General features: G+C 40.5%; 1 protein-coding gene across 9 annotated transcripts in view; it reads right to left on the reverse strand.

Moving 5' to 3' along the window:
• The window catches only part of TRIM37 (tripartite motif containing 37), a 150,483-nt gene extending 131,721 nt beyond the window's left edge, over positions 1-18,762 (reverse strand). For 2 of the 9 annotated variants that reach the window (XM_047708949.1, XM_047708948.1), the window contains exons 1-3: positions 18,277-18,754; positions 16,017-16,118; positions 485-525 (exon numbers count right to left, since the gene is read on the reverse strand). In XM_047708949.1, the coding sequence (XP_047564905.1) occupies positions 485-525; positions 16,017-16,118; positions 18,277-18,297 (164 nt within the window). In that variant the 5' untranslated portion in view covers positions 18,298-18,754. Of the gene's footprint in view, positions 1-484; positions 526-16,016; positions 16,119-18,276 lie in introns of all 9 variants that reach the window. The other 7 variants (XM_047708945.1, XM_047708951.1, XM_047708946.1 and 4 more) reach the window with 7 other exon arrangements.
• Positions 18,763-23,069: the final 4,307 nt, after the last annotated feature.

A 23,069-nucleotide genomic window follows, 5' to 3' on the forward strand; every position in this document is an offset into this window, starting at 1 on the left:
TAGGGGCAGCTGGGTGGCTCAATCAGTTAAGCATCCAGCTCTTGATTTCAGCTCAGGTCACAACCTCAGTCAGGGTCATGAGTTTGAGCTCTGTGTTCAGCTCACACTAGGCATAGAGCTTGCTTGAGATTCTGTCTCTTTCTACCCCAAACCCCGCCCATGCAGGTTCATGCTCTCAAATAAATCTTTTCTTAAAAATTTTCTCACCCCCCCCAAGGAAACAGAAAACTTCAATTTTAATTACAAAAAGCTGTTACACAATGCATCTCTAAAAGAAGGTAAATAATGTAATCCATTCTACATAATTTTGAGTCAAATAACTTAGTTTGCATTTCTTTATCTAGACAGAGTGCTTATTTTCTTTCACTGTGTTTACGAGGAGTAAAGTAGCAAGATGCAAAAAAACTCTGAATATTATGGAATACTCTAATCCCATCACCTTACTCTTTTCCAAATTCACAAATAATCATAGAAAATCACTTACCGGCAATGAGGGCATTGAGCTCTCTGTTCTGTCAGCCAGCGCTAAGGAGGTAAAAAATTAGATTTTGATTATAGAAACATCATTACTTTAATTTGTACATACTGACTACTTATATACCAAATTTAATGAGTTTAACTCTCTAGTGCCTGTATTAATTATAAAGGTACTTATAGAAATAGCAATCTACTATCTCATTACCATCATGACGGGGACAAATTTTCAAAGGGACAGAACTCATTCCAAAATAGTTAAACTATTTTTTCATAGGAAAGAAAGTGATCCTAAGACTATCTGGATCTCACAATGAAGATGTTGATAATCTTCACAAAACAATGACAGAGTAACCATCACTCTAAAAATAAACCAGTGATGATTTACTTCTAACTAACCTCTCATAAAATACCTCAGAAAGTCTAAGGTGCTATTAAATTCCTTTCTGAAAAGTAAACTAATTTTGAAGAATATATAATATGGATATATAAATCAGACCTAAAATATGAATAAGCAATACAAAACTTTATGTTTTAAAAGAGTTCTACAGTTCAGTAATGTAATATCTGCATAATTTGGTTTCTTCACAATTATAAAAAGCTTTTATAACAAAGCAATATCTCTACTAAGCTTCAAATTTTATTAATGTAATTGTTTTAATTATTACTGGATAGGAAAGTTTTATATCATATACAAAGGAGATACTAAATTTTCTGAATGCCTTTCCAAAAACAATAGCTTTCTGGTTAAATATTAAATGTTTTAATTGACTAGTAAATGTTTCAAGGTAAATAACTAACCATAATCCCAAACCTATGTACTCCCCATGGCTGTTACTTCTATTTATCCCTTTCTACTTCTATAAAAGAACATAAGCTTTTAAAGTCAAATAATTAATTCAGAAATGAAACTTCCAAGGAAACCTTAAAGAATTATAAAAAATAAAACATAATAAAGAGAAGATACTTCACAGCAAAGAATATAAAGCTGGAAGTAAAAGAAAATGACACAAAAGGATTTCTCTGTTCTAAATAACCTTGATCATTTCTTCGGTCCCTCAGCAAACCTAAGATTTGGGTCAGGTTTTGTCCTCTCTAACAATGCTCTGCTAAATCCATAGTACTCTTTTAGGGCAGGTTTCAGCCCACACCCCTCTAGTTTCATCATTTACCTCACTCTAGGGGATCCGACAAGGTTAAGCCTCCTCTCTCTGCCCAGGATATTCTTCAACACCACTCTTCAACTATATTATTCCTACTCATCCTTTAGATTTCAGTTTATACATCACTTCCTCCAGAAAGCTTGCCCTCTATACAGATTACCACAGCAACCTGTACTTCTCCCTTCACTGTGCTTATAACACTTTGTTACCCTGACTTATTTGTTGGGTCTCCTCTGCCCTGCTACACCATAAGCTCTATAAAAGTTGGGACTGGGGTACCTGGGTGGCTCAGTCAGTTAAGCGTACAACTTTCAGCTCAGGTCATGATCTCAGGATTGTGAGAGGGAGCCCCATGTCAGACTCTGCGCTCAGCATGGTGTCTGCTTCAGATTCTCCCCCCTCGCTCTCCTTCTGTCTCTTCCCCTACACTGCTTATATATGAGCGCTCTCAAATAAATAAAATCTTTAAAAAAAAAAAAAAAGTTGGGAGTGATAGGGAATAACCAGTCCATATTTTTATTTTTCATTTGGGGGGTAGGGGTGTTTTAGTAACCAGAATCATGCTGTGTGTATTGTTCTTCAATGTGTTTGTTGGAGATGTTCTCGGCCTAGCATACTCCTTTTACCCATTATATACACCACAGAATTAGTGTCACTATTTGGGTTGCTTCATTCTGCCCACTTTTGTGCACAAACTTGAGCACAGGGGCTGGAATTTGAGGGGAAGAGCATCAGTTTGAATCCTTGTCATTCTGAGGTGAAGGTGTGTGTTTACTTGCATTGAGCAGGTGGCCGGCAGTGCATGCTGACTCGGGCAGAAGGGCAGCTGCTGTATGGATTTGGGACCCACAGGCTGATGCCACTGTGAGAGGAATGTGGCTGGTTTCGCTCCTGGTCATGAATTCCTTTAACTTCTGTTTTTCTGGGAAACCCTACTTCTCCTCCTATTCTGAATGAAAGCCTTATTGGATACAGTATTTTTGGCTGCAGATTTTTGCCTTTTAGCATTTATGAGTATCATGCCACTCTCTTCTGGCCTGCAAAGTTTCTGCTGAAAAAAATCTACTGATAGCCTTATGGGGTTTCCCTTCTATGTAACTGCTTTCCTTTCTCTTGCTGCTTTTAAAATCCTCTCTTTATCACTACTTTTGGCCATCTTATCTACTTCGTGTTTTGGTGCAAACCTCTTTGGGTTGGTTTGTTGGGGGCCCTCTATGCCTCCTAGATCTGGATTGCTCTTTCCTGCCCAGATTCAGGAAGTTTTCAGCCACTAATTCTTCAAATAAAATTTTTGCCCCTTTTTCTCTCTCTTCTCTATGCAATCCCTATCACAAAACTGTTATATGTGATAGTGTCACTGAGTTTCCTGGGTCTATTCTCATTTTGGATTTATTTTTTTCCCCTCTCATTGCTCAGCTTGATTTCTTTCCATTACTCTCCTCCAGGTTGCTTATCCATTCTTTCACTTCCTCTTGTTTGCTATTTATTCCAGGTGGTCTATTTTTTATTTTATTTAGTGAGTTCATTATCTCTAAATGGTTCTTTTCTAGGTTTCCTATCTCTTTGTAGAGGGTCTCCTGGAGCTCCTCTACTCCCTTCTCAATTCTAGCGAATATCTTTATGAGCAATACTTTTAAATTCACTATCAGACATATTACTTTCCTCAGTTTAGGTCTCTTGCTATGATTTTGTTCTGTTCTTTCATCTGGGACATATTCCTCTGTCTCTTCATTTTGTCTATTACTGTGTGTTTCTATGTGTTAAAAAAGTCAGCTATGTTTCCTGCACTTAAAAGTAGTGGCTTTATGAAGAGGGCCTGTAGTGCCCCACAGGGCAATGCCTTTTCACGGGAAAATGGTGCTTCCAGGGTGACTCTTATATGTGCTGCTACAGGGGTGTCCTACTGTTGTGGCCAAGCTGTGTTTGCCTTCAGTCCAGTCTGCAGTGGCTCTCTGCCTGTTGTGGGCAAGTCTGGTACCTATGGTGTTAGTGGGCCAGTCTGGGACTCCCTTGGGCTTGAGTTGAGTCAGACCAGGTGTTTGTCAGAGATGAAGTAGCATCAACCTGCGGGGCACTTTCCCTGTGTTGTTCTCTGACAAGCTTGTATTGATGGGTGGGGCCTACAGTCAGACCAGCTGCCTCCCAGCCCAGTGCTAGGGTCACAGTCAGACTGGTATGTGGTTATCTTTCCCTCTCCCTGGAGCAGGACTCACTTTGGAGTGGTGCTGGCCCTTGTCTGGGCTGCCTGCACACAGCCAGGCCTGTGGCACTGCTTTGATGAGAACCTGCCAAGAGCTAATCGGAGGGGATGGATCCTCTTTGTTGTGGCCTCTTGTCTATATCCGGCTGTGGGGAGTCTGTTCTGCCAGTCTTCAGGTCACTTTCTGGATTATTTATGATGATGTGGGTATTCTCTAGGCGGCCAGCCATAAGAGGTGAGCCCAGGATCCTCCTACTCTGCCATCTTCCCAACAACCTCTGCCCATATTTTTAAATGTCTTTCCATTCCAGTCAAAACAGGCTTGTTGCTGCACTATACACCACTCTAGACATACTTCTGTATTTCCTAATATGCCCCTTTCCTCCATGTGCTGTCCCATGGAAATGTCCACTAATTATATCCACAAAACTTTCCTACCTATCCCAGGTTAGTGATCTTCCCCATCTCTGAATACCTGTGGCATTTTTACCTTATACTCCACAATCTAACTTAATCATAAAATAAATATGGTTATTTTAATACTTTGGGAAAACCAGCATTTCTCCCAAACCAAAATGAAAGGTAAGAACCAGTGATACAATATTATGTACAATGATTATTAGAGAAAATAAATATTATACTATAGCAATGTCCCATATTCACTTTAAGAATTTCTCTCCATTAAAATGGAAGAATCACAAGCTTTAGACAATATTCAGACCTGAGTCTGACTTCAAGCTCTGGCACTTAATGGCTACATGATACCAGACATATGACTGAGCTCAAGTGTACTCATATGAAACAAGAGAAATCAACATACCTACTCTGCAAAATTGTGCTAGGGAAATTCTCAACAATAGCCTAGCAAACTGAATTCAACGGTATATTAAAAAGACTAGAGAGCATGACCAAGTGGGATTTACTCCTGGAATGCAAGGACACTTCAACATATAAAAATTATTCGAGATAATATAGCACATTAATAAAGTGAAGGAATAAACAGACACAATCATTTCAATTGATATAGAAAAGGCCTCTGACAAAATCTGATATCCTTTCATGATAAAAACACTCAAGAAAAATGAATAGAAGAGAATTTCCTCAACTTGATAAAGACCATACTTTAAAAAAATCCAGGGGCGGGGGAGGGGGAGTGCCTAGGTGGCTCAGTCATTAAGTGTCTGGCTTCAGCTCAGGTCAGGATCCCAGGGTCCTGGGATCGAGCCCCATGTTGGGCTCCCTGCTCAGAGGGAAGCCTGCTTCTCCCTCTGCCACTCCACCTGCTTGGGTTCCCTTTCTTGCTGTCTGTCAAATAAATAAATAAAATCTTAAAAAAAAAAATCCAGAGTGAATATCATACTCAATAGTGAAACAATAAAAACTTTTTCCTTAAAATCAGGAAAAAGACAAGGATGCCCATTTTCACCACTTCTATCCAACACAATACTGAAAATTTCACTGAGCACAACTAAGCAAGAAATAAAAAGCATCCCAACTGGAAAAGTAAAATTATTTGTTGGCAATGACATAATCTTGTCAGCAGAAAACCTTAAAGATTCCACAAAAAAACTGTTAAAGCTAATAAGCAAATTCACCAAAACTGCAGAACACAAAAATCAACATTAACCATTAAATATTTTTTTTTAAAAACTTACATTTCTATATGCTAGGAATGAAGAATTCAAAGAGGAAATTAGGAAAATACATCTATAACATCAAAAAAAAAAAAGGAAAATACCTAGGTATAAATTTAACCAAGGATCTGAAGATTTATACAAGGAATACTACAAACACCACTGAAAGAAATGAAATAAATAAATGGAAAGACATCCCATGTTCATGCACTAGAAGATTTAATATTGTTAAAATGACAATGCCACCCAAAGCAATCTACAGAATCAACATAATTCCTAACAAAATCCCAATGATACTTTTTACAGAAGTAGAAAAACCCGTCCTAAAATTGAAATGGAATTTTAAAGGACCCTCAAAGAACCAAAACTATCCTGAAAATGATCCTATGCACCTAAAACTTTTTTTTTTTTAAAGATTTTATTTGACAGAGGAAGAGAGAGAAAAATCACAAGTAGGCAGAGAACCATGTAGAAGGAAAGGGGGAAGCAGGCCTCCTGCTGAGCAGAGAGTCCAATGTGGGGCTCGATCCCAGGACCGGGAGGCAATGACGTGAGCCGAAGGCAGAGGCTTAACCCACTGAGCCACTCAGGCGCCCCAGCCTAAAACTTTTTTATGTCAATTATATTTCAATTTAAAAAAAATTATAGAAGTCAATTTCCTGATTTGAAAATTTACTACAAAACTACAGTACGTTAGTTGGGTGGCTCAGTGAGTCAGGCATCTGACTCAATTTCAGACTGGGTCATGATTTTAGGGTCATGAGATTGTACCCCAAGATAGGCTCCATGCTCAGCAGGGAATTTGTTTGAGATTTGTCTCTCCCTCTCCCTCTGACCCTCACCTTGCAAGCTTGCATGCTCTCTGTCAAATAAAAATTTTTTTAAAGATTTTATTTATTTATTTGACAGAGATCACACATAGGCAGAGAGGCAGGTGGGGGGGGAGGCAGGCTCAGAGAGCCCAACACAGGGCTCAATCCCAGGACTCTGGGATCACAACCTGAGCCGAAGGCAGAGGCTTAACCCACTGAGCCACCTAGGCGCCCCAAATAAAATAAATCTTTAAAAAAAATGTTCATAGCAGTTTTCTGTATAAATGCCAAAAACTAGAAGCAACCCCTTTGTCCATCAACAGGTGAACGGATAAACAAATTATGGCATATGCATACAATGCGCTGCTACTACTCAGCAATAAAAAGGAATACTATTGATCCACACAAGATAGATTTCTAAGTTTCCTGAGTGAAAAAATCCAGATACCTGAGAAAACATACTGTAAGATTCAATTTGTATAAAAGTCCAAAAAATGGGACACCTGGGTGGCTCAGTCTGTTAAATGTCTGTCTTTGGCTCAGGTCATGATACCAGGGTCCTGGGATCGAGCTCCATGTTGGGGTCCCTGCTCAGTGGGGAGTCTGCTTCTCCCTCTCCCTGGGCCCCTCCCCTCCACTCATGCACTTTTGCTCTCACTCTTTCAAATAAAATCTTAAAAAAACAAAACAAAAAAACTTGTTTATCTATAATCTACTCAACCTCACCCTGTCCTTCCCCAAATTTCTTCTATCTCAGAATAGAAAACCATTAATTCATCCAAATGTTGTATAAAATTTTCCTCATGTCCCATCTTTAAGCAAATCCATTGGCTCTACTTTCAAAACATATCCAGAATTGCCCTATTTTTCACCACCTCCACTGTTAGCATTCTAGTCTAAATCACCATTCACGGGCACCTGGGTGGCTCAGTGGGTTAAGCCGCTGCCTTCGGCTCAGGTCATGATCTCAGGGTCCTGGGATCGAGTCCCGCATCGGGCTCTCTGCTCAGCAGGGAGCCTGCTTCCCTTCCCCTCTCTCTGCCTGCCTCTCTGTCTACTTGTGATCTCTCTGTCAAATAAATAAATAAAATCTTTAAAAAAAAAAAAATAAAATAAAAATAAATAAATTACCATTCACCCTTCACTAATAGAACACATCCCAACTAGTCCCCTCACTTTCTCTCCCACTTGCCTGAAGTCTACTTTCTACACCCAGCCAAAGTGATAGTTTTTGAAAATTATTTTGTATCATTCAAAAGCTTTCAATGGTCACCATCACAGTTAAAATAAAATCCAAGGTCTTTATCAAGGCCCTAAGTTACATCTCCAAACTCCTCTCCTCTCCATCTCCCTCTTTCCACTCTGCTCCAGCCAACTGGTTTCTTTGCTATTTCTCTCAGGGCCTTTGCCTCTTCTGACTTCTCTGCCTGGGACTTTCGTCCCCTAGATATTCACATCATTCCCACATTCCATTCTGGTCTCTGCTCAAATATCAACTCCTCAGAGACCTTCCCAGACCACTCTATCTAAAATAATTAACAACCTGCCCGTATCCTCCTCAAAGTCCCCACTCTATACCTTACTCAGTTTCGTTTTTCTTCACAGCACTTACTGGTATCTAGCATATGTCTATTTACCTTTTTGTCTATAAACAAACTATTAAATAAGTCAACTCCCTGGGATGTCAATGCCTAACTCCACGTAGGCATATAATTAATATGTGTTGAATGAACAAACACATCTATGGTACATACATACATACAGACATATGGTATCTGCTTCAGATTCTCCCCCCTCGCTCTCCTTCTGTCTCTTCCCCTACACTGCTTATATATGAGCGCTCTCAAATAAATAAAATCTTTAAAAAAAAAAAAAGTTGGGAGTGATAGGGAATAACCAGTCCATATTTTTATTTTTCATTTGGGGGGTAGGGGTGTTTTAGTAACCAGAATCATGCTGTGTGTATTGTTCTTCAATGTGTTTGTTGGAGATGTTCTCGGCCTAGCATACTCCTTTTACCCATTATATACACCACAGAATTAGTGTCACTATTTGGGTTGCTTCATTCTGCCCACTTTTGTGCACAAACTTGAGCACAGGGGCTGGAATTTGAGGGGAAGAGCATCAGTTTGAATCCTTGTCATTCTGAGGTGAAGGTGTGTGTTTACTTGCATTGAGCAGGTGTCATACATCTATGACAGCTTTAGAAAGAAAGCTTAGAACCAGATTATCCAGATGGTCTGAATATAAAGGTAATATTCTAAGAGATTCAGGCAATGAATTTGAGGCTTGAGAAGGAAAAAAAAACAATGACATTACTGGAAAACGTCAATAGGGCAACAGGATATAAAATGAACCAGAGATATAGAAAACTCAAGACATATCAATTAAAAGGTAATTATAATTATCTAAGCACGAGATAATAAATGTCTGTATTTCTCTACTAGGATGATAATAATAGAAATGGATAGGTACCAGGGCACCTGGGTGGCTTAGTTAAGCATCTGACTTCAGTTCAGGTCATGATCCCAGGATGCTGAAATGGAACCTGTGTCAGGCTCCCTGCTCAGCCAAGAGTCTGCTTCTACCTCTGCCCCTCCCCCTGCTCATGCTCATATTCACTCACTCGCTCTCAAATAAAACCTAAAAAAAAAATTCATAGGCAGGACAGATATAAGTGACAGCAGGAGATAATAACTGACAAAACTTAAAAATCATTGTGGTACCAACAAGAAGATCTAACAATTTTAAATATCTATGCCCCTAACGTGGGAGCAGCCAACTATATAAACCAATTAATAACAAAATCAAAGAAACACATCGACAATAATACAATAATAGTAGGGGATTTTAACACTACCCTCACTGAAATGGACAGATCATCCAAGCAAAAGATCAACAAGGAAATCAAGGCCTTAAATGACACACTGGACCAGATGGACATCACAGATATATTCAGAACATTTCATCCCAAAGCAACAGAATACACATTCTTCTCTAGTGCACATGGAACATTCTCCAGAATAGATCACATTCTTGGTCCTAAATCAAGTCTCAACCAGTATCAAAAGATTGGGATCATTCCCTGCATATTTTCAGACCACAATGCTCTAAAGCTAGAACTCAATAACAAGAGGAAATTTGGAAAGAACCCAAATACATGGAGACTAAACAGCATCCTTCTAAAGAATGAATGGGTCAACCAGGAAATTAAAGAAGAATTGAAAAAATTTATGGAAACAAATGATAATGAAAACACAACAGTTCAGAATCTGTGGGACACAACAAAGGCAGTCCTGAGAGGAAAATATACAGTGGTACAAGCCTTTCTCAAGAAACAAGAAAGGCCTCAGGTACACAACCTAACCCTACACCTAAAGGAGCTGGAGAAAGAACAAGAAAGAAACCCTAAACCCAGCAGGAGAAGAGAAATCATAAAGATCAGAGCAGAAATCAATGAAATAGAAACCAAAAAAACAATAGAACAAATCAACGAAACTAGGAGCTGGTTCTTTGAAAGAATTAATAAGATTGATAAACCCCTGGCCAGACTTATCAAAAAGAAAAGAGAAAGGACCCAAATAAATAAAATCATGAATGAAAGAGGAGAGATCACAACGAACACCAAAGAAATACAGACAATTATAAGAACATACTATGAGCAACTCTACGCCAACAAATTTGACAATCTGGAAGAAATGGATGCATTCCTAGAGACATATAAACTACCACAACTGAACCAGGAAGAAATAGAAAGCCTCAACAGACCCATAACCAGTAAGGAGATTGAAACAGTCATCAAAAATCTCCAAACAAACAAAAGCCCAGGGCCAGACGGCTTCCCGGGGGAATTCTACCAAACATTTAAAGAAGAACTAATTCCTATTCTCCTGAAACTGTTCCAAAAAATAGCAATAGAAGGAAAACTTCCAAACTCATTTTATGAGGCCAGCATCACCTTGATCCCAAAACCAGACAAGGATCCCATCAAAAAAGAGAACTACAGACCAATATCCTTGATGAACACAGATGCAAAAATTCTCGCCAAAATACTAGCCAATAGGATTCAACAGTACATTAAAAGGATTATTCACCACGACCAAGTGGGATTTATTCCAGGGCTGCAAGGCTGGTTCAACATCCACAAATCAATCAATGTGATACAACACATTAATAAAAGAAAGAACAAGAACCATATGATACTCTCCATAGATGCTGAAAAAGCATTTGACAAAGTACAGCATCCCTTCCTGATCAGAACTCTTCAAAGTGTAGGGATAGACGGCACATACCTCAATATTATCAAAGCCATCTATGAAAAACCCACCGCAAATATCATTCTCAATGGAGAAAAACTGAAAGCTTTTCCGCTAAGGTCAGGAACACGGCAGGGATGTCCGTTACCACCACTGCTATTCAACATAGTACTAGAAGTCCTAGCCTCAGCAATCAGACAACAAAAGGAAATTAAAGGCATCCAAATCGGCAAAGAAGAAGTCAAACTATCACTCTTTGCAGAGGATATGATATTATATGTGGAAAACCCAAAAGACTCCACTCCAAAACTGCTAAAACTTGTACAGGAATTCAGTAAAGTGTCAGGATATAAAATCAATGCACAGAAATCAGTTGCATTTCTCTACACCAACAACAAGACAGAAGAAAGAGAAATTAAGGAGTCCATCCCATTTACAATTGCACCCAAAACTATAAGATACCTAGGAATAAACCTAACCAAAGAGACTAAGAATCTATACTCAGAAAACTATAAAGTACTCATGAAAGAAATTGAGGAAGACACAAAGAAATGGAAAAATGTTCCATGCTCCTGGATTGGAAGAATAAATATTGTGAAAGTGTCTATGCTACCTAAAGCAATCTACACATTTAATGCAATTCCTATCAAAGTAACATCCATTTTTTTCAAAGAAATGGAACAAATAATCCTAAAATTTATATGGAACCAGAAAAGACCTCGAATAGCCAAAGGAATATTGAAAAAGAAAGCCAAAGTCGGTGGCATCACAATTCCGGACTTCAAGCTCTATTACAAAGCTGTCATCATCAAGACAGCATGGTACTGGCACAAAAACAGACACATAGATCAATGGAACAGAATAGAGAGCCCAGAAATAGACCCTCAACTCTATGGTCAACTCATCTTCGACAAAGCAGGAAAGAATGTCCAATGGAACAAAGACAGCCTCTTCAATAAATGGTGTTGGGAAAATTGGACAGCCACATGCAGAAAAATGAAATTGGATCATTTCCTTACACCACACATGAAAATAGACTCAAAATGGATGAAGGATCTCAATGTGAGAAAGGAATCCATCAAAATCCTCGAGGAGAAGACAGGCAGCAACCTCTTCGACGTCAGCCGCAGCAACATCTTCCTAGGAACATCATCAAAGGCAAGGGAAGCAAGGGCAAAAATGAACTTTTGGGATTTTATCAAGATCAAAAGCTTTTGCACAGCAAAGGAAACAGTTAACAAAACCAAAAGACAACTGACAGAATGGGAGAAGATATTTGCAAATGACCTATCAGATAAAGGTCTAGTGTCCAAAATCTATAAAGAACTTAGCAAACTCAACACCCAAAGAACAAATAATCCAATCAAGAAATGGGCAGAGGACATGAACAGACATTTCTGCAAAGAAGACATCCAGATGGCCAACAGACACATGAAAAAGTGCTCCATATCACTCGGCATCAGGGAAATACAAATCAAAACCACCATGAGATATCACCTCACACCAGTCAGAATGGCTAAAATTAACAAGTCAGGAAATGACAGATGCTGGCGAGGATGCGGAGAAAGGGGAACCCTCCTACACTGTTGGTGGGAATGCAAGCTGGTGCAACCACTCTGGAAAACAGCATGGAGGTTCCTCAAAATGTTGAAAATAGAACTACCCTATGACCCTGCAATTGCACTGCTGGGTATTTACCCTAAAGATACAAACATAGTGATCCGAAGGGGCACATGCACCCGAATGTTTATAGCAGCAATGTCTACAATAGCCAAACTATGGAAAGAACCTAGATGTCCATCAACAGACAAATGGATAAAGAAGATGTGGTATATATACACAATGGAATACTATGCAGCCATCAAAAGAAATGAAATCTTGCCATTTGCGACGACGTGGATGGAACTAGAGGGTATCATGCTTAGCGAAATAAGTCAATCGGAGAAAGACAACTATCATATGATCTCCCTGATATGAGGGAGAGGAGATGCAACATGGGGGGTTGAGGGGGTAGGAGAAGAGTAAATGAAACAAGATGGGATTGGGAGGGAGACAAACCATAAGTGACTCTTAATCTCACAAAACAAACTGAGGGGGGAGGGGGTTGGGAGAGGGGATGGGGTTATGGATATTGGGGAGGGTATGTGCTATGGTGAGTGTTGTGAAGTGTGTAAACCTGGCGATTCGCAGACCTGTACCCCTGGGGTAAAAATATGTTTATAAAGCTGTAAAAAAAAAAAAAAAAAAGGATGAATACCCAAGTTTTGTAGCAACATGGACGGGACTGGAAGAGATTATGCTGAGTGAAATAAGTCAAGCAGAGAGAGTCAATTATCATATGGTTTCACTTATTTGTGGAGCATAACAAATAGCATGGAGGACAAGGGGACATGGAGAGAAGGGAGTTGAGGGAAATTGGAAGGGGAGGTGAACCATGATAGACTATGGACTCTGAAAAACGATCTGAGAATTTTGAAGGGGTGGGAGGTTGGGGGCACCAGGTGGTGGGTATTGTAGAGGGCACGGATTGCATGGAGCACTGGGTGTGGTGCATGAATGTTATGCTGAAAAAATAAAAAAATTAAAAATTAAAAAAAAAATAAACTTTCAAAAACAAAAATCATTTTGGTAAAGGGTTTCGAGTTTGAGAGACTGGCAGAACAGAACAAAAAGAAGTCAAAAAGAATCAATTTGAAAAAACAGAATTTGATCTGGAACAACAGTCAAGATGCTGGAAGGTAGGGGCGCCTGAGTGGCTCAGTGGGTTAAGCCGCTGCCTTCGGCTCAGGTCATGATCCCAGGTCCTGGGTTCGATCCCCGCATCGGGCCTTCTGCTCAGCAGGGAGCCTGCTTCCTCCTCTCTCTCTGCCTGCCTCTCTGCTTACTTGTGATTTCTCTCTGTCAAATAAATAAATAAAATCTTAAAAAAAAAAAAAAAAAAGATGCTGGAAGGTATATGCCAAAGGAATAGATTTAATTTAGCCATACACACAAAGACCACAGTTAAACCTGCAAGAGTAGGAGCACCTGGGTGGCTCAGTCAGTTGAGCATCTGCCTTCGGCTCGGGTCATGATCCCAGGGTCCTAGGATCGAGCCCCATATGGGCTTCCTGCTCAGCAGGGAGCCTGCTTCTCCCTCTCCAGCTCCCCTGTGCTTGTGTTCCCTCTCTCGCTATCTCTGTGTCATAAATAAATAAAAATCTTAAAAAAAAAAAAAAAAGAGAAACCTGCAAGAGTAAATCAAATTTCCCAAAGTAAATGAAATTTTCTTAAACACTTCTAAGTATAGGATGCCAGCAGCAATATTAAATATATGGCTTTAAGGACTAGGAGGAATTAACAATGAAGAAATGAAGAATCAATAAGGTTTAGGTAATATTCACAGGTCATTCGTATACTGGACCTTCACCAAAACAGCCGAGCTCAGACACACACTCTACCACTTAATTAACTACAGTGATAGAGGCCAATTACCTAATTTCCCTAGTTTCAGCTTCACTGTTTATAAAACAAATGACAGGTTAGTTGCTATTTTAACAATAAAATTTTAACTCCTTACAAGTGGATAGTACTTTACAGTTTCTAAATTACCTTTTAATTTATCTCATTTAATGCCACCACTATCCTGTGAAATAAATCTTGTTACCTCATTCTATGAGGAAATAGGCTAATAAAAATTGAGTTTCTCAGTTTATGAGTGGGAGAACTAGGATGATATGTAAACCTAGGTCTTTTGCACACAGTGTAGTGGCAAAGAAGACAGGATCTAGAGCCAGACTTCCTGGATTCAAATCCAGCTCTATTATTTGCTAGCCGTGTGACTAGAAGCAAATGATTTATGTGTTCAGGTATTACTCTCGACAAAGGGTTATCTATCTTCCTTAGGAATAAGAGAAATTTTGAGGTGAAAAGCATGTTAGGTGGTTTTGATTTTCTCAGTAAAGGACATAATCTACTAAGAGTATGGGGGCAAGAAAGGGGGCAAGAAAGGTTTCAACTGTGATCTGCATACGTGCTACTGAATTCCCCCCCCCCAATACACACTAAAATAATTTCTTCTGTTTCACATCTTAGGCTTCCTCACAATTTTGTTTGAGGAGCTCACCTACATTTCAGTTTTAAAGCGAATGGATTAATCTCTAAAGTCTCTTATATCTGTAAGATTATAGGATTTTAATCTTAGCCCCTGAACCCATTACTACTTTTTCTCCACCTTACTCTAACAGTATAAACTCTCCCTTTTGAGTCTCACAGCAGTTTGTTAGTGCCTCTTTTGACACTATACATTCTTCAAATATCAAGAGTTCATTCTCTCACTGAGATTTAAGCTCTTCACCATTATCTTAGAAGGGCAAGCACTTCACCATTATCTTAGAATTCCTCAACCCCAAACACAGTGCAGGCAACCACTTTGTAAGTACTTGTTATTTAATAATGTAAATATACTAAAATTGCAGTGGGTTTGGGGGGCACCTGGGTGGCTCAGCCAGTTAAGCATCTGCCTTTAGTTCAGGTCATGATCCCAGGGTCCTGGGATCCAGCCCCATTCAGCTCCCTGCTCAGTGGGGAGTCTGCTTCTCCTTCTCTCTCTTCCCCTCTCCCTACCTGTATGCTCCCTCTCAAATAAAGTCTTTTAAAAAATTACAGTGGTTGGGACTCCTGGGTGGCTCAGTTGGTTGGACGACTGCCTTCGGGTCAGGTCATGATCTGGAGTCCCCGGATCGAGTCCCACATCGGGCTCCCACCTCCACGGGGAGTCTGCTTCTCTCTCTGACCTTCTCGCTCATGCTCTCTCTCACTGTCTCTCTCTCAAATAAATAAATAAAATCTTTAAAAAAAAAAATTACAGTGATTTTGATTTTTAGACATTTCATAGCAGTAATCATCTGATCATTAACCTCCACAGTACCAAGTAACATACACTGATGGTCTCCCTATTAAGGAACATTCATTTAAGACATTCTTTCTTTTTTTTTTTTTTAATTTTTTTTTTTTAAAGATTTTTTTATTTATGTATTTGACAGAGAGAAATCACAAGTAAGCAGAGAGGCAGGCAGAGAGAGAGGAGGAAGCAGGCTCCCTGCTGAGTAGAAAGCCCGATGTGGGGCTCGAACCCAGGACCTGGGATCATGACCTGAGCCGAAGGCAGCGGCTTACCCACTGAGCCACCCAGGCGCCCCTCATTTAAGACATTCTTTAAGAGGTGCCTGGGTAGGCTCAGTCATTAGGCATCTGCCTTTGGCTCAGGTCATGATCCCAGGATCCTGGGATTGAGCCCCCATAGAGCCCCTCTATGCTTGTGTTCCCTCTCACTATCTCTGTTATAAATAAATAAAAACCTTAAAAAAAAAAAAAAAAAAAAAAGACATTTTTGAAAAGGGCACAAAATGTAAAATTTTAAAAAGATAAACAAAATGGTTAATTTTTACAACATGTCCTATATACACCAAGAGCATGTAAAAAGAAATACAACTTACCCTGATACAGCTGAAACAACAAAGCTTAGAGCAATGAGGACATAGGCGTGCATCCCGCAACTTCTCCATACAAATGAAGCATCGGAAAACTTCAGCAATGCTCTGAAAATAAAAGATGTAAGGTCCACCAGAGTTAGATACTGAATCAAAAGTAAAAAGCATGCTTAAAGTTATTCATTCAACGTTTATATTTATTTGAGTTGATATTATCTGTTTCAAAAAATTCCACATCAGTACTTGGGTTAGTCAAGATCCAGTGTGCCTCAGAAAATCTCCTGGAAAAAGTGCTTTCTCTTTTCTAAGCTTCACAATGGTTCTATTCTAAGGAAAGAGCATGAAATGCAAATACAGTCTTATGCACAAATATTTCCAATAAGGCATAAATTATAATGGCAAGAATGTGGCTGCAGCCCAAATTTTAAAATATTAAATTATGACAGTTAAAAAAATTATGACACTTAACATAGATTTTATTTTTTTTTTTTTAAAGATTTTATTTATTTATTTGACAGAGAGAAATCACAAGTAAGCAGAGAGGCAGGCAGAGAGAGAGGAGGAAGCAGGCTCCCTGCTGAGCAGAAAGCCCGATGTGGGGCTCGAACCCAGGACCTGGGATCATGACCTGAGCCGAAGGCAGCGGCTTTAACCCACTGAGCCACCCAGGCGCCCCATTAACATAGATTTTAATAGTCTCTAGAAATACTTCTTGAACTATTTGATACAGAAAAAATGCTTATGATATAAAACAGTAAAAAAATAAAGGCAGGGTGCACCTGGGTGGCTCAGTCTGTTAAGCCTCCACCTCTGGCCCAGGTCATGATCCCAGAGTCCTGGGATCTAGCCCTCCACTGAGCTCTCTGCTCAGTCGGGAGCCTGCTTCTCCCTCTCCCTCTGCTGCTCCCCCTTGCTTGTGTGCTCGCTCTTTCTCTCTCTCTCTCCCAAATAAAAAAAAAATCTTAAAAAAAAAAAAAAAAAGAAAAGACAAAAGAAAAAAAGTTGAACTCTATGAGTGAAAAATATGAACTTTTATTTGTCCTGCAATTTCCCAAAGGGGGGTGAGTTGCCTTTAAAACTAAAAAAAAAATAAAAAAAATAAAAATTTTTAGAAAAGATACATATCCTAATGGCAGTATACTTTGACCAGGAGAGAAACTAATTCAGAATACAGAAATCTGGCTTTCTGCCCTGATACTCCAACCAATCAGCATCTTATTTGAGCCTGAGATTCTGCCCCTATTGAGAATGTTAGTGGTAGCCCCATGAAGGCTTTGCAAAGAATAAATAGAAGAAAACAGTGTTATTTGCAAGCCCCAGGTGAAACCATTTAGGTAGTAACTGACAAAATAACAGAATGAAATGTAGGTTATTGTATATTTCAAGTTTATTTTTACCATAGTCACATTTACTTTTACTCCATCCCAAAAGAATTAAACTCTCCTAAACCAAGAAAACGCTACAAAACCTTTATAATACTTTCGCATGAGGAATTAAGGAGAAAATTACTCGCGAGTCTAATCATGACTCTGCAGAACAAGAAAGAACCTGTGAGATGCAGACGCTGGCGGGGGATGGACAATAAGACCACTGGGTGAACTACTTTCAAGTGAAGTGCCCAGTAATACAGCTGCCGCTTACTAAGAAGCGAAGATTCAGTATTAAGAAGGTTCAAAATTTGACAATTATTTTAAAAATTACGTCCAGTAAGCAATCTTCTTTTATGTTCCTGGCCTTTACGTAAATATCCCAACCATTTGAAATCAACTCAAAAGCGTGAGATATAAAAGAATAGGCTGTTCTGGAAAACCACAAAAAGGATAGTAACAGTATATCAATTTAGGAAGGGCAGAAGTCTGCAAAATGTACCGGTGGGAGGGAATGAATGATTCCATTTGGAGGGAGTTTTGGATCCCCGCAAGAACTCGCAAGAACTGGTAGCAAGTGCAGGGCATTTCTAATGAATTTGCACTTTTGCGCTGCCCAGGCTGCAGTTTGCAAAAACCCTCTGGGAATGAGCACCGGCGCGAAGACATCCAGAAAACGCCAGGATAAGCACCACCTCGGAAACGGTCCGAACACAGGGTACCTGGAGGGCTGCAGACCTAACACCACGTCCTTCGCACTGGGCCAGACTTCACCTCAGCAGCAGCGTCAGGGTGGAGGTGCCCTACTAGAGAGAGGACTGGGGCAGGGCGCCCCAAATAAAGAACGCTCGGCGGGTGGCGGGGGAAAACTAACCACCACCCTTCTCAACCCGCCTCACCTCCACGCTCTGTTCATCCATTGCCTCCGGCTCTCGGCGGGGCCCTCGGCGACCCACGGAGTCAGTGGTCTGACCTACTGGGCGCCGGCCCGAGGTCGCCCCGTCAAATAGCCGACGAGAACAGCCCGGCGTCCACGTCAGGGGGCTCCGACGACCGTCCCACCTGCGCGCCCCATCGCGTCGGATTAGGCGCCAGCTACCCCCACTTCGCCATATTTATCCGCGCACCCGCCCTAGGGCGCAGCGGGAGAGACGAGCGGTGGCCACAGCTCCTTCCTCACCGCTAAGCCGCCGGCCAGCAACCGCGAGGCAGCCTTGCACCACGTGACGCGGGCGCGCGCGTAAGGAACTGCTGCTAGAGCCCAGCGGCGCTGGTCTCCAGTGAAGAAGGTGCTGCAGGAAATTCGCAAACACCAACCGTAACCAGGGCAGCTGAAGGCGCGGCGGCGAGGGAAGGCGCGCTGCGCATGCGCGCAGGACGCTGCGTTAGGGGAGCGGAGTGAAGAGAGGCGGGCGACAAGTTCCCGCGGTGCGGGGGCGCACACGAGATTTGGCTGCTAGCCGCCGCTGCGATGCGTGCCTTTGGCCTCAGTTAGGCGCAGGCGGCGGAGAGCTTTCGGCTTATATGTGCGTTGCCCCTCCACGCCCCACTTCCCGAGAAGGGCGGCGCTCCACCGGTCTCAAATTTAGCGCGCCAAAGACTGGAACCACCTGAAGTGGTGGTGGGACGCTGACTCGCAGCCACACCCCTAGGTATTCAGACTCCGTGATTCTAGGGTGCTGTTCCACGAAATCAGCGTCTTCAACAGCCACTCTCGCTGATTTGGCCAGGTGGAATTGTGGTCCGCACCTTTAAGAAACCGTGGTGGATAGGATTCGAGTCTGGTGGTTCTTTCCCTGGAAGGAAGCCCCGGCTCTAGATTTTGAGACTTCCGCCCCACCGATTCAGAGCTCCAGATTGTGAAGCCTAGAGCGGTGTAGTTTCTCATTTCAGGGTTGGGGGAATGGAACCACAAACCGTAGAGGTCAGATCCACACCGCTCTACACTGCATCTCTTGCCGCCCTAGGTGAGCTGTAGCTATGGGACTATGGAAAGTGCAAGAACTGTGTTCAGCTTTCCTATGTTGGCGTGTTCTTTATACAATTTTCTGTCATGCGAGGTCTAAAGATAGCAGGAATTGAAGGTGAGACAGAGGGTTTATATCAAATTCTTAATTTGTATTTAATTTTTCCGTTGTGATTTATTGCAAACTATTACACTTAATCCAATCTAGAGTGCACATATAAAGAGCCAACGATAACCTTGAAAGTTCTTAAGTATCAAGAGATTTGGACTTTCTAATAGTGGGCAACAGTTCCCTTTATACTATGCGAGGCATGGACAGGGATTTAATTTAGTAAGATTAATCTGTGACTGAAAAGGTCTTTAACTAGAAATTATTTATGTTTGCATGCCACCATCTGCACTAAAACGCCCTCAACTGTACACTTTAATAATGGGTAATGGTTAATCTTGTTACGTGAATTTTACCTCAATTAAAAAAAATTATTTGGGGGCGCCTGGGTGGCTAGGTCCTTACGCGCCTGCCTTCGGCTCCTATCAAGATCCTAGTGTCCTGGGATCGAGACCCCTGGCTGGCTCCCTGCTCAGCGGGAAGCCTGCTTCTCCCTCTCCCCCTGCCTGTGTTCCTTCTCTCGCCATTTCTCTGTCAAATACATAAATAAAATCTTTAAAACAAATTTTTAAAAATAATAAATAATTTGTGGACCACAGTATTGTACTTGGGATTCAAAGAGTAATGAAAAGTGAAAAAATAAGACAAATTATTTTTTGTGATAAATGTGATAAATATTTTAAAATTTTTTACTAATAGATATATTTGCCCAAGAACCCAAAAATGTTTAGATTTATTGCAGTAGTTCATAATAATGGAAAAACTGGAAAACCTATACAATTAGGGGTTATCAGTTGCAACCACAAAGTCGGATTCTGGCTAATTTAAGCAAAAAAGAATTTAGTCCAGGGAGGATGCTAAGCCACCACATGGAGCTGGGAAACCTGTGATCTTGCTCCATCAGAATTCCTTAAGGGCCAACCTAGCTGCCTTTCCCCACACACGCCTGGACAAATCTAACTTGTTTATTATACAGTCTATCAATGCCTAGCAATAAGAAAATGGAAAAATCATGGTATATCCATATATTGATTACAGCTGTTCAAAAGAATAGCAGATGTCATGAAAATATCCAAAATATATTTATAATAAAAAAAACTTAATTGCAGCTGCAGTACAACATATGGTATCAACTTATTTTTGTAAAAAAAATTATTTTTAATTTGCATAAATGTACAAACATCTGAAGAGACTGCAGATAATTTCTGGAGAATAGACATACTTGTATTTTTTAATTTCCTAAAATTAAATTTGTATTAGAAGATAAAATTAATTTGTATTACTTACAACTTAAGACATTAAAAACACTATAGTTACATAGAAAATAATTACCCAGGTGAGAAATAAAAGACCTAAATTAGGATAGTAAAAGTGAAGATAAAGTGGAGGTTGGATACTCAGAACATTTCAGAAAGATTTTATTGACTAAGAAGATAAAGGGACGGGCGCCTGGGTGGCTCAGTGGGTTAAAGCCTCTGCCTTCAGCTCAGGTCATGATCCCAGGGTCCTGGGATCGAGCCCCGCATCCGGCTCTCTGCTTAGCGGGGAGCCTGCTTCCCTCTCTCTCTCTCCCTCTACCTGCTTCTCTGCCTGCTTGTGATCTCTGTCAAATAAATAAATAAAAATCTTAAAAAAAAAAAATAAAGGGATGCAAACTTTTAAATTCCACGTAACAAAACAGTGCCCACTGACAAAATTAAAACAGGAAGTACTCGGGACGTGATCAATTTGAATATTCAGGTAGTCATTTTTATTGGAAATTTGTATCTAGATCTAATGGAAGAAGTTATATCTGGGAATCATCCACAAAGAGTCAATAAATGAAACTTGGGAAGCTAATGAATATTATAGAGAAGTACACAGAGAACAGTTTTCAGGGGACTGAGGGAAAGAACCAACATTTAAAACACAACTGTGAAGGAAAAACTCCAGGAACTTGCTCTGATACTAGTATTATGATATGATAGTAGTATGATACTATTATTTTTTAATCCCACTAATCAACATCACATCCCAGAGCCATTCCAGGATAAAAACTTCCTTAATATTAACTGCCTGAGTACTGAAGAAAATGTGTTACTGAAGTGTGACTTATTTCTATGTAATTTAAAAAATAGTTTTCTGTTCTTTAAATATTCAAACTGCACAGTACAATTTTAACTGAAGCTACTCTCCCAACCCTGTTTATCACCTATTACAAGTTTGTTAATGGGCAAATAAAATGCTCATAACAAATTTTTAATTACATAAAAGTATAATTCTATAACCTGCAGAATATTTGATGCATTTTTCCTAGTCTTTTCAATGCCTCATTTTTATTACATATACAGAAATATTCACTGAAGGATTACTAATTATCAAACTCAAACACTTTACCATTCATTGTGCTTCCAGTCATCCTGACACACAGAAGTGATTTGCTCAGGATCCCATAGCTAGAATTTAAAACCTGCTATTTACATCTCAGACTCCAAAGCCCAATCTTTTTTTTTTTTTTTTTAAAGATTTTATTTATTTATTTGACAGAGAGAGATCACAAGTAGGCAGAGGGGCAGGCAGAGAGAGAGGAAGGGAAGTAGGCTTCCTGCTGAGCAGCGAGCCCGATGCGGGACTCGATCCCAGGACTCTGGGATCATGACCTGAGCCGAAGGCAGCGGCTCAACCCACTGAGCCACCCAGGCGCCCCTCCAAAGCCCAATCTTAATTATAAAACTGAAATCTCTTTTTTTTTTTTTTTAAAGATTTTATTTATTTATTTATTTGTCAGAGAGAGAGAGAGGAAGCACAGGCAGACAGAATGGCAGGCAGAGGCAGAGGGAGAAGCAGGCTCCCTGATGAGCAAGGAGCCCGACGTGGGACTCGATCCCAGGACCCTGGGATCATGACCTGAGCCGAAGGCAGCGGCTCAACCCACTGAGCCACCCAGGCGCCCCTCCAAAGCCCAATCTTAATTATAAAACTGAAATCTCTGCTTCCCCTCTTCCCATTTAACGTAACTTCAGCATTTCCCAGAGTAATAAGTTACTGGCAGCTTCACCTCTTATTTTATGGATACACCATGAATTATTTTCCTGTTTACCTGCCATTAGCTAGGTATGTGTGTGTACTGCTAGTATAAATAAGCCTGTGATTAACATCTGTCCCTAGATTACCTTATTGCCAATAATTATCTAAGAGTTATTTAAAAATGAATAGGGAAATTCACACAAACACACACACACTGGCAAGCAGCAGTTGCCAGTGATCCTCTGATTTCTCTTTCTTAGCTTCCATATAGAATGAACAATTAACAGTAATACAGGCTGAAGGAAAACAAAGGTAGTGTTGATATACAAAAGAGACAGTCAGGGGCGCCTGGGTGGCTCAGTGGGTTAAGCCTCTACCTTCGGCTCAGGTCATGATCTCAGGGTCCTGGGATGGAGCCCCGCATCGGGCTCTCTGCTCAGCGGGGAGCCTGCTTCCTCCTCTCTCTCTGCCTGCCTCTCTGCCTGCTTGTGATCTCTCTGTCAAATAAATAAATAAAATCTTAAAAAAAAAAAAAGAGACAGTCAAACAATATTGAAGTCACAGTTCATGTTGCTCAACATTAGCAGGCAGAAGGAATAGAGGAAAAAAAG

This window comes from Lutra lutra, chromosome 16 (assembly GCF_902655055.1).
Source record: "Lutra lutra chromosome 16, mLutLut1.2, whole genome shotgun sequence".
NCBI lineage: Eukaryota > Metazoa > Chordata > Mammalia > Carnivora > Mustelidae > Lutra > Lutra lutra.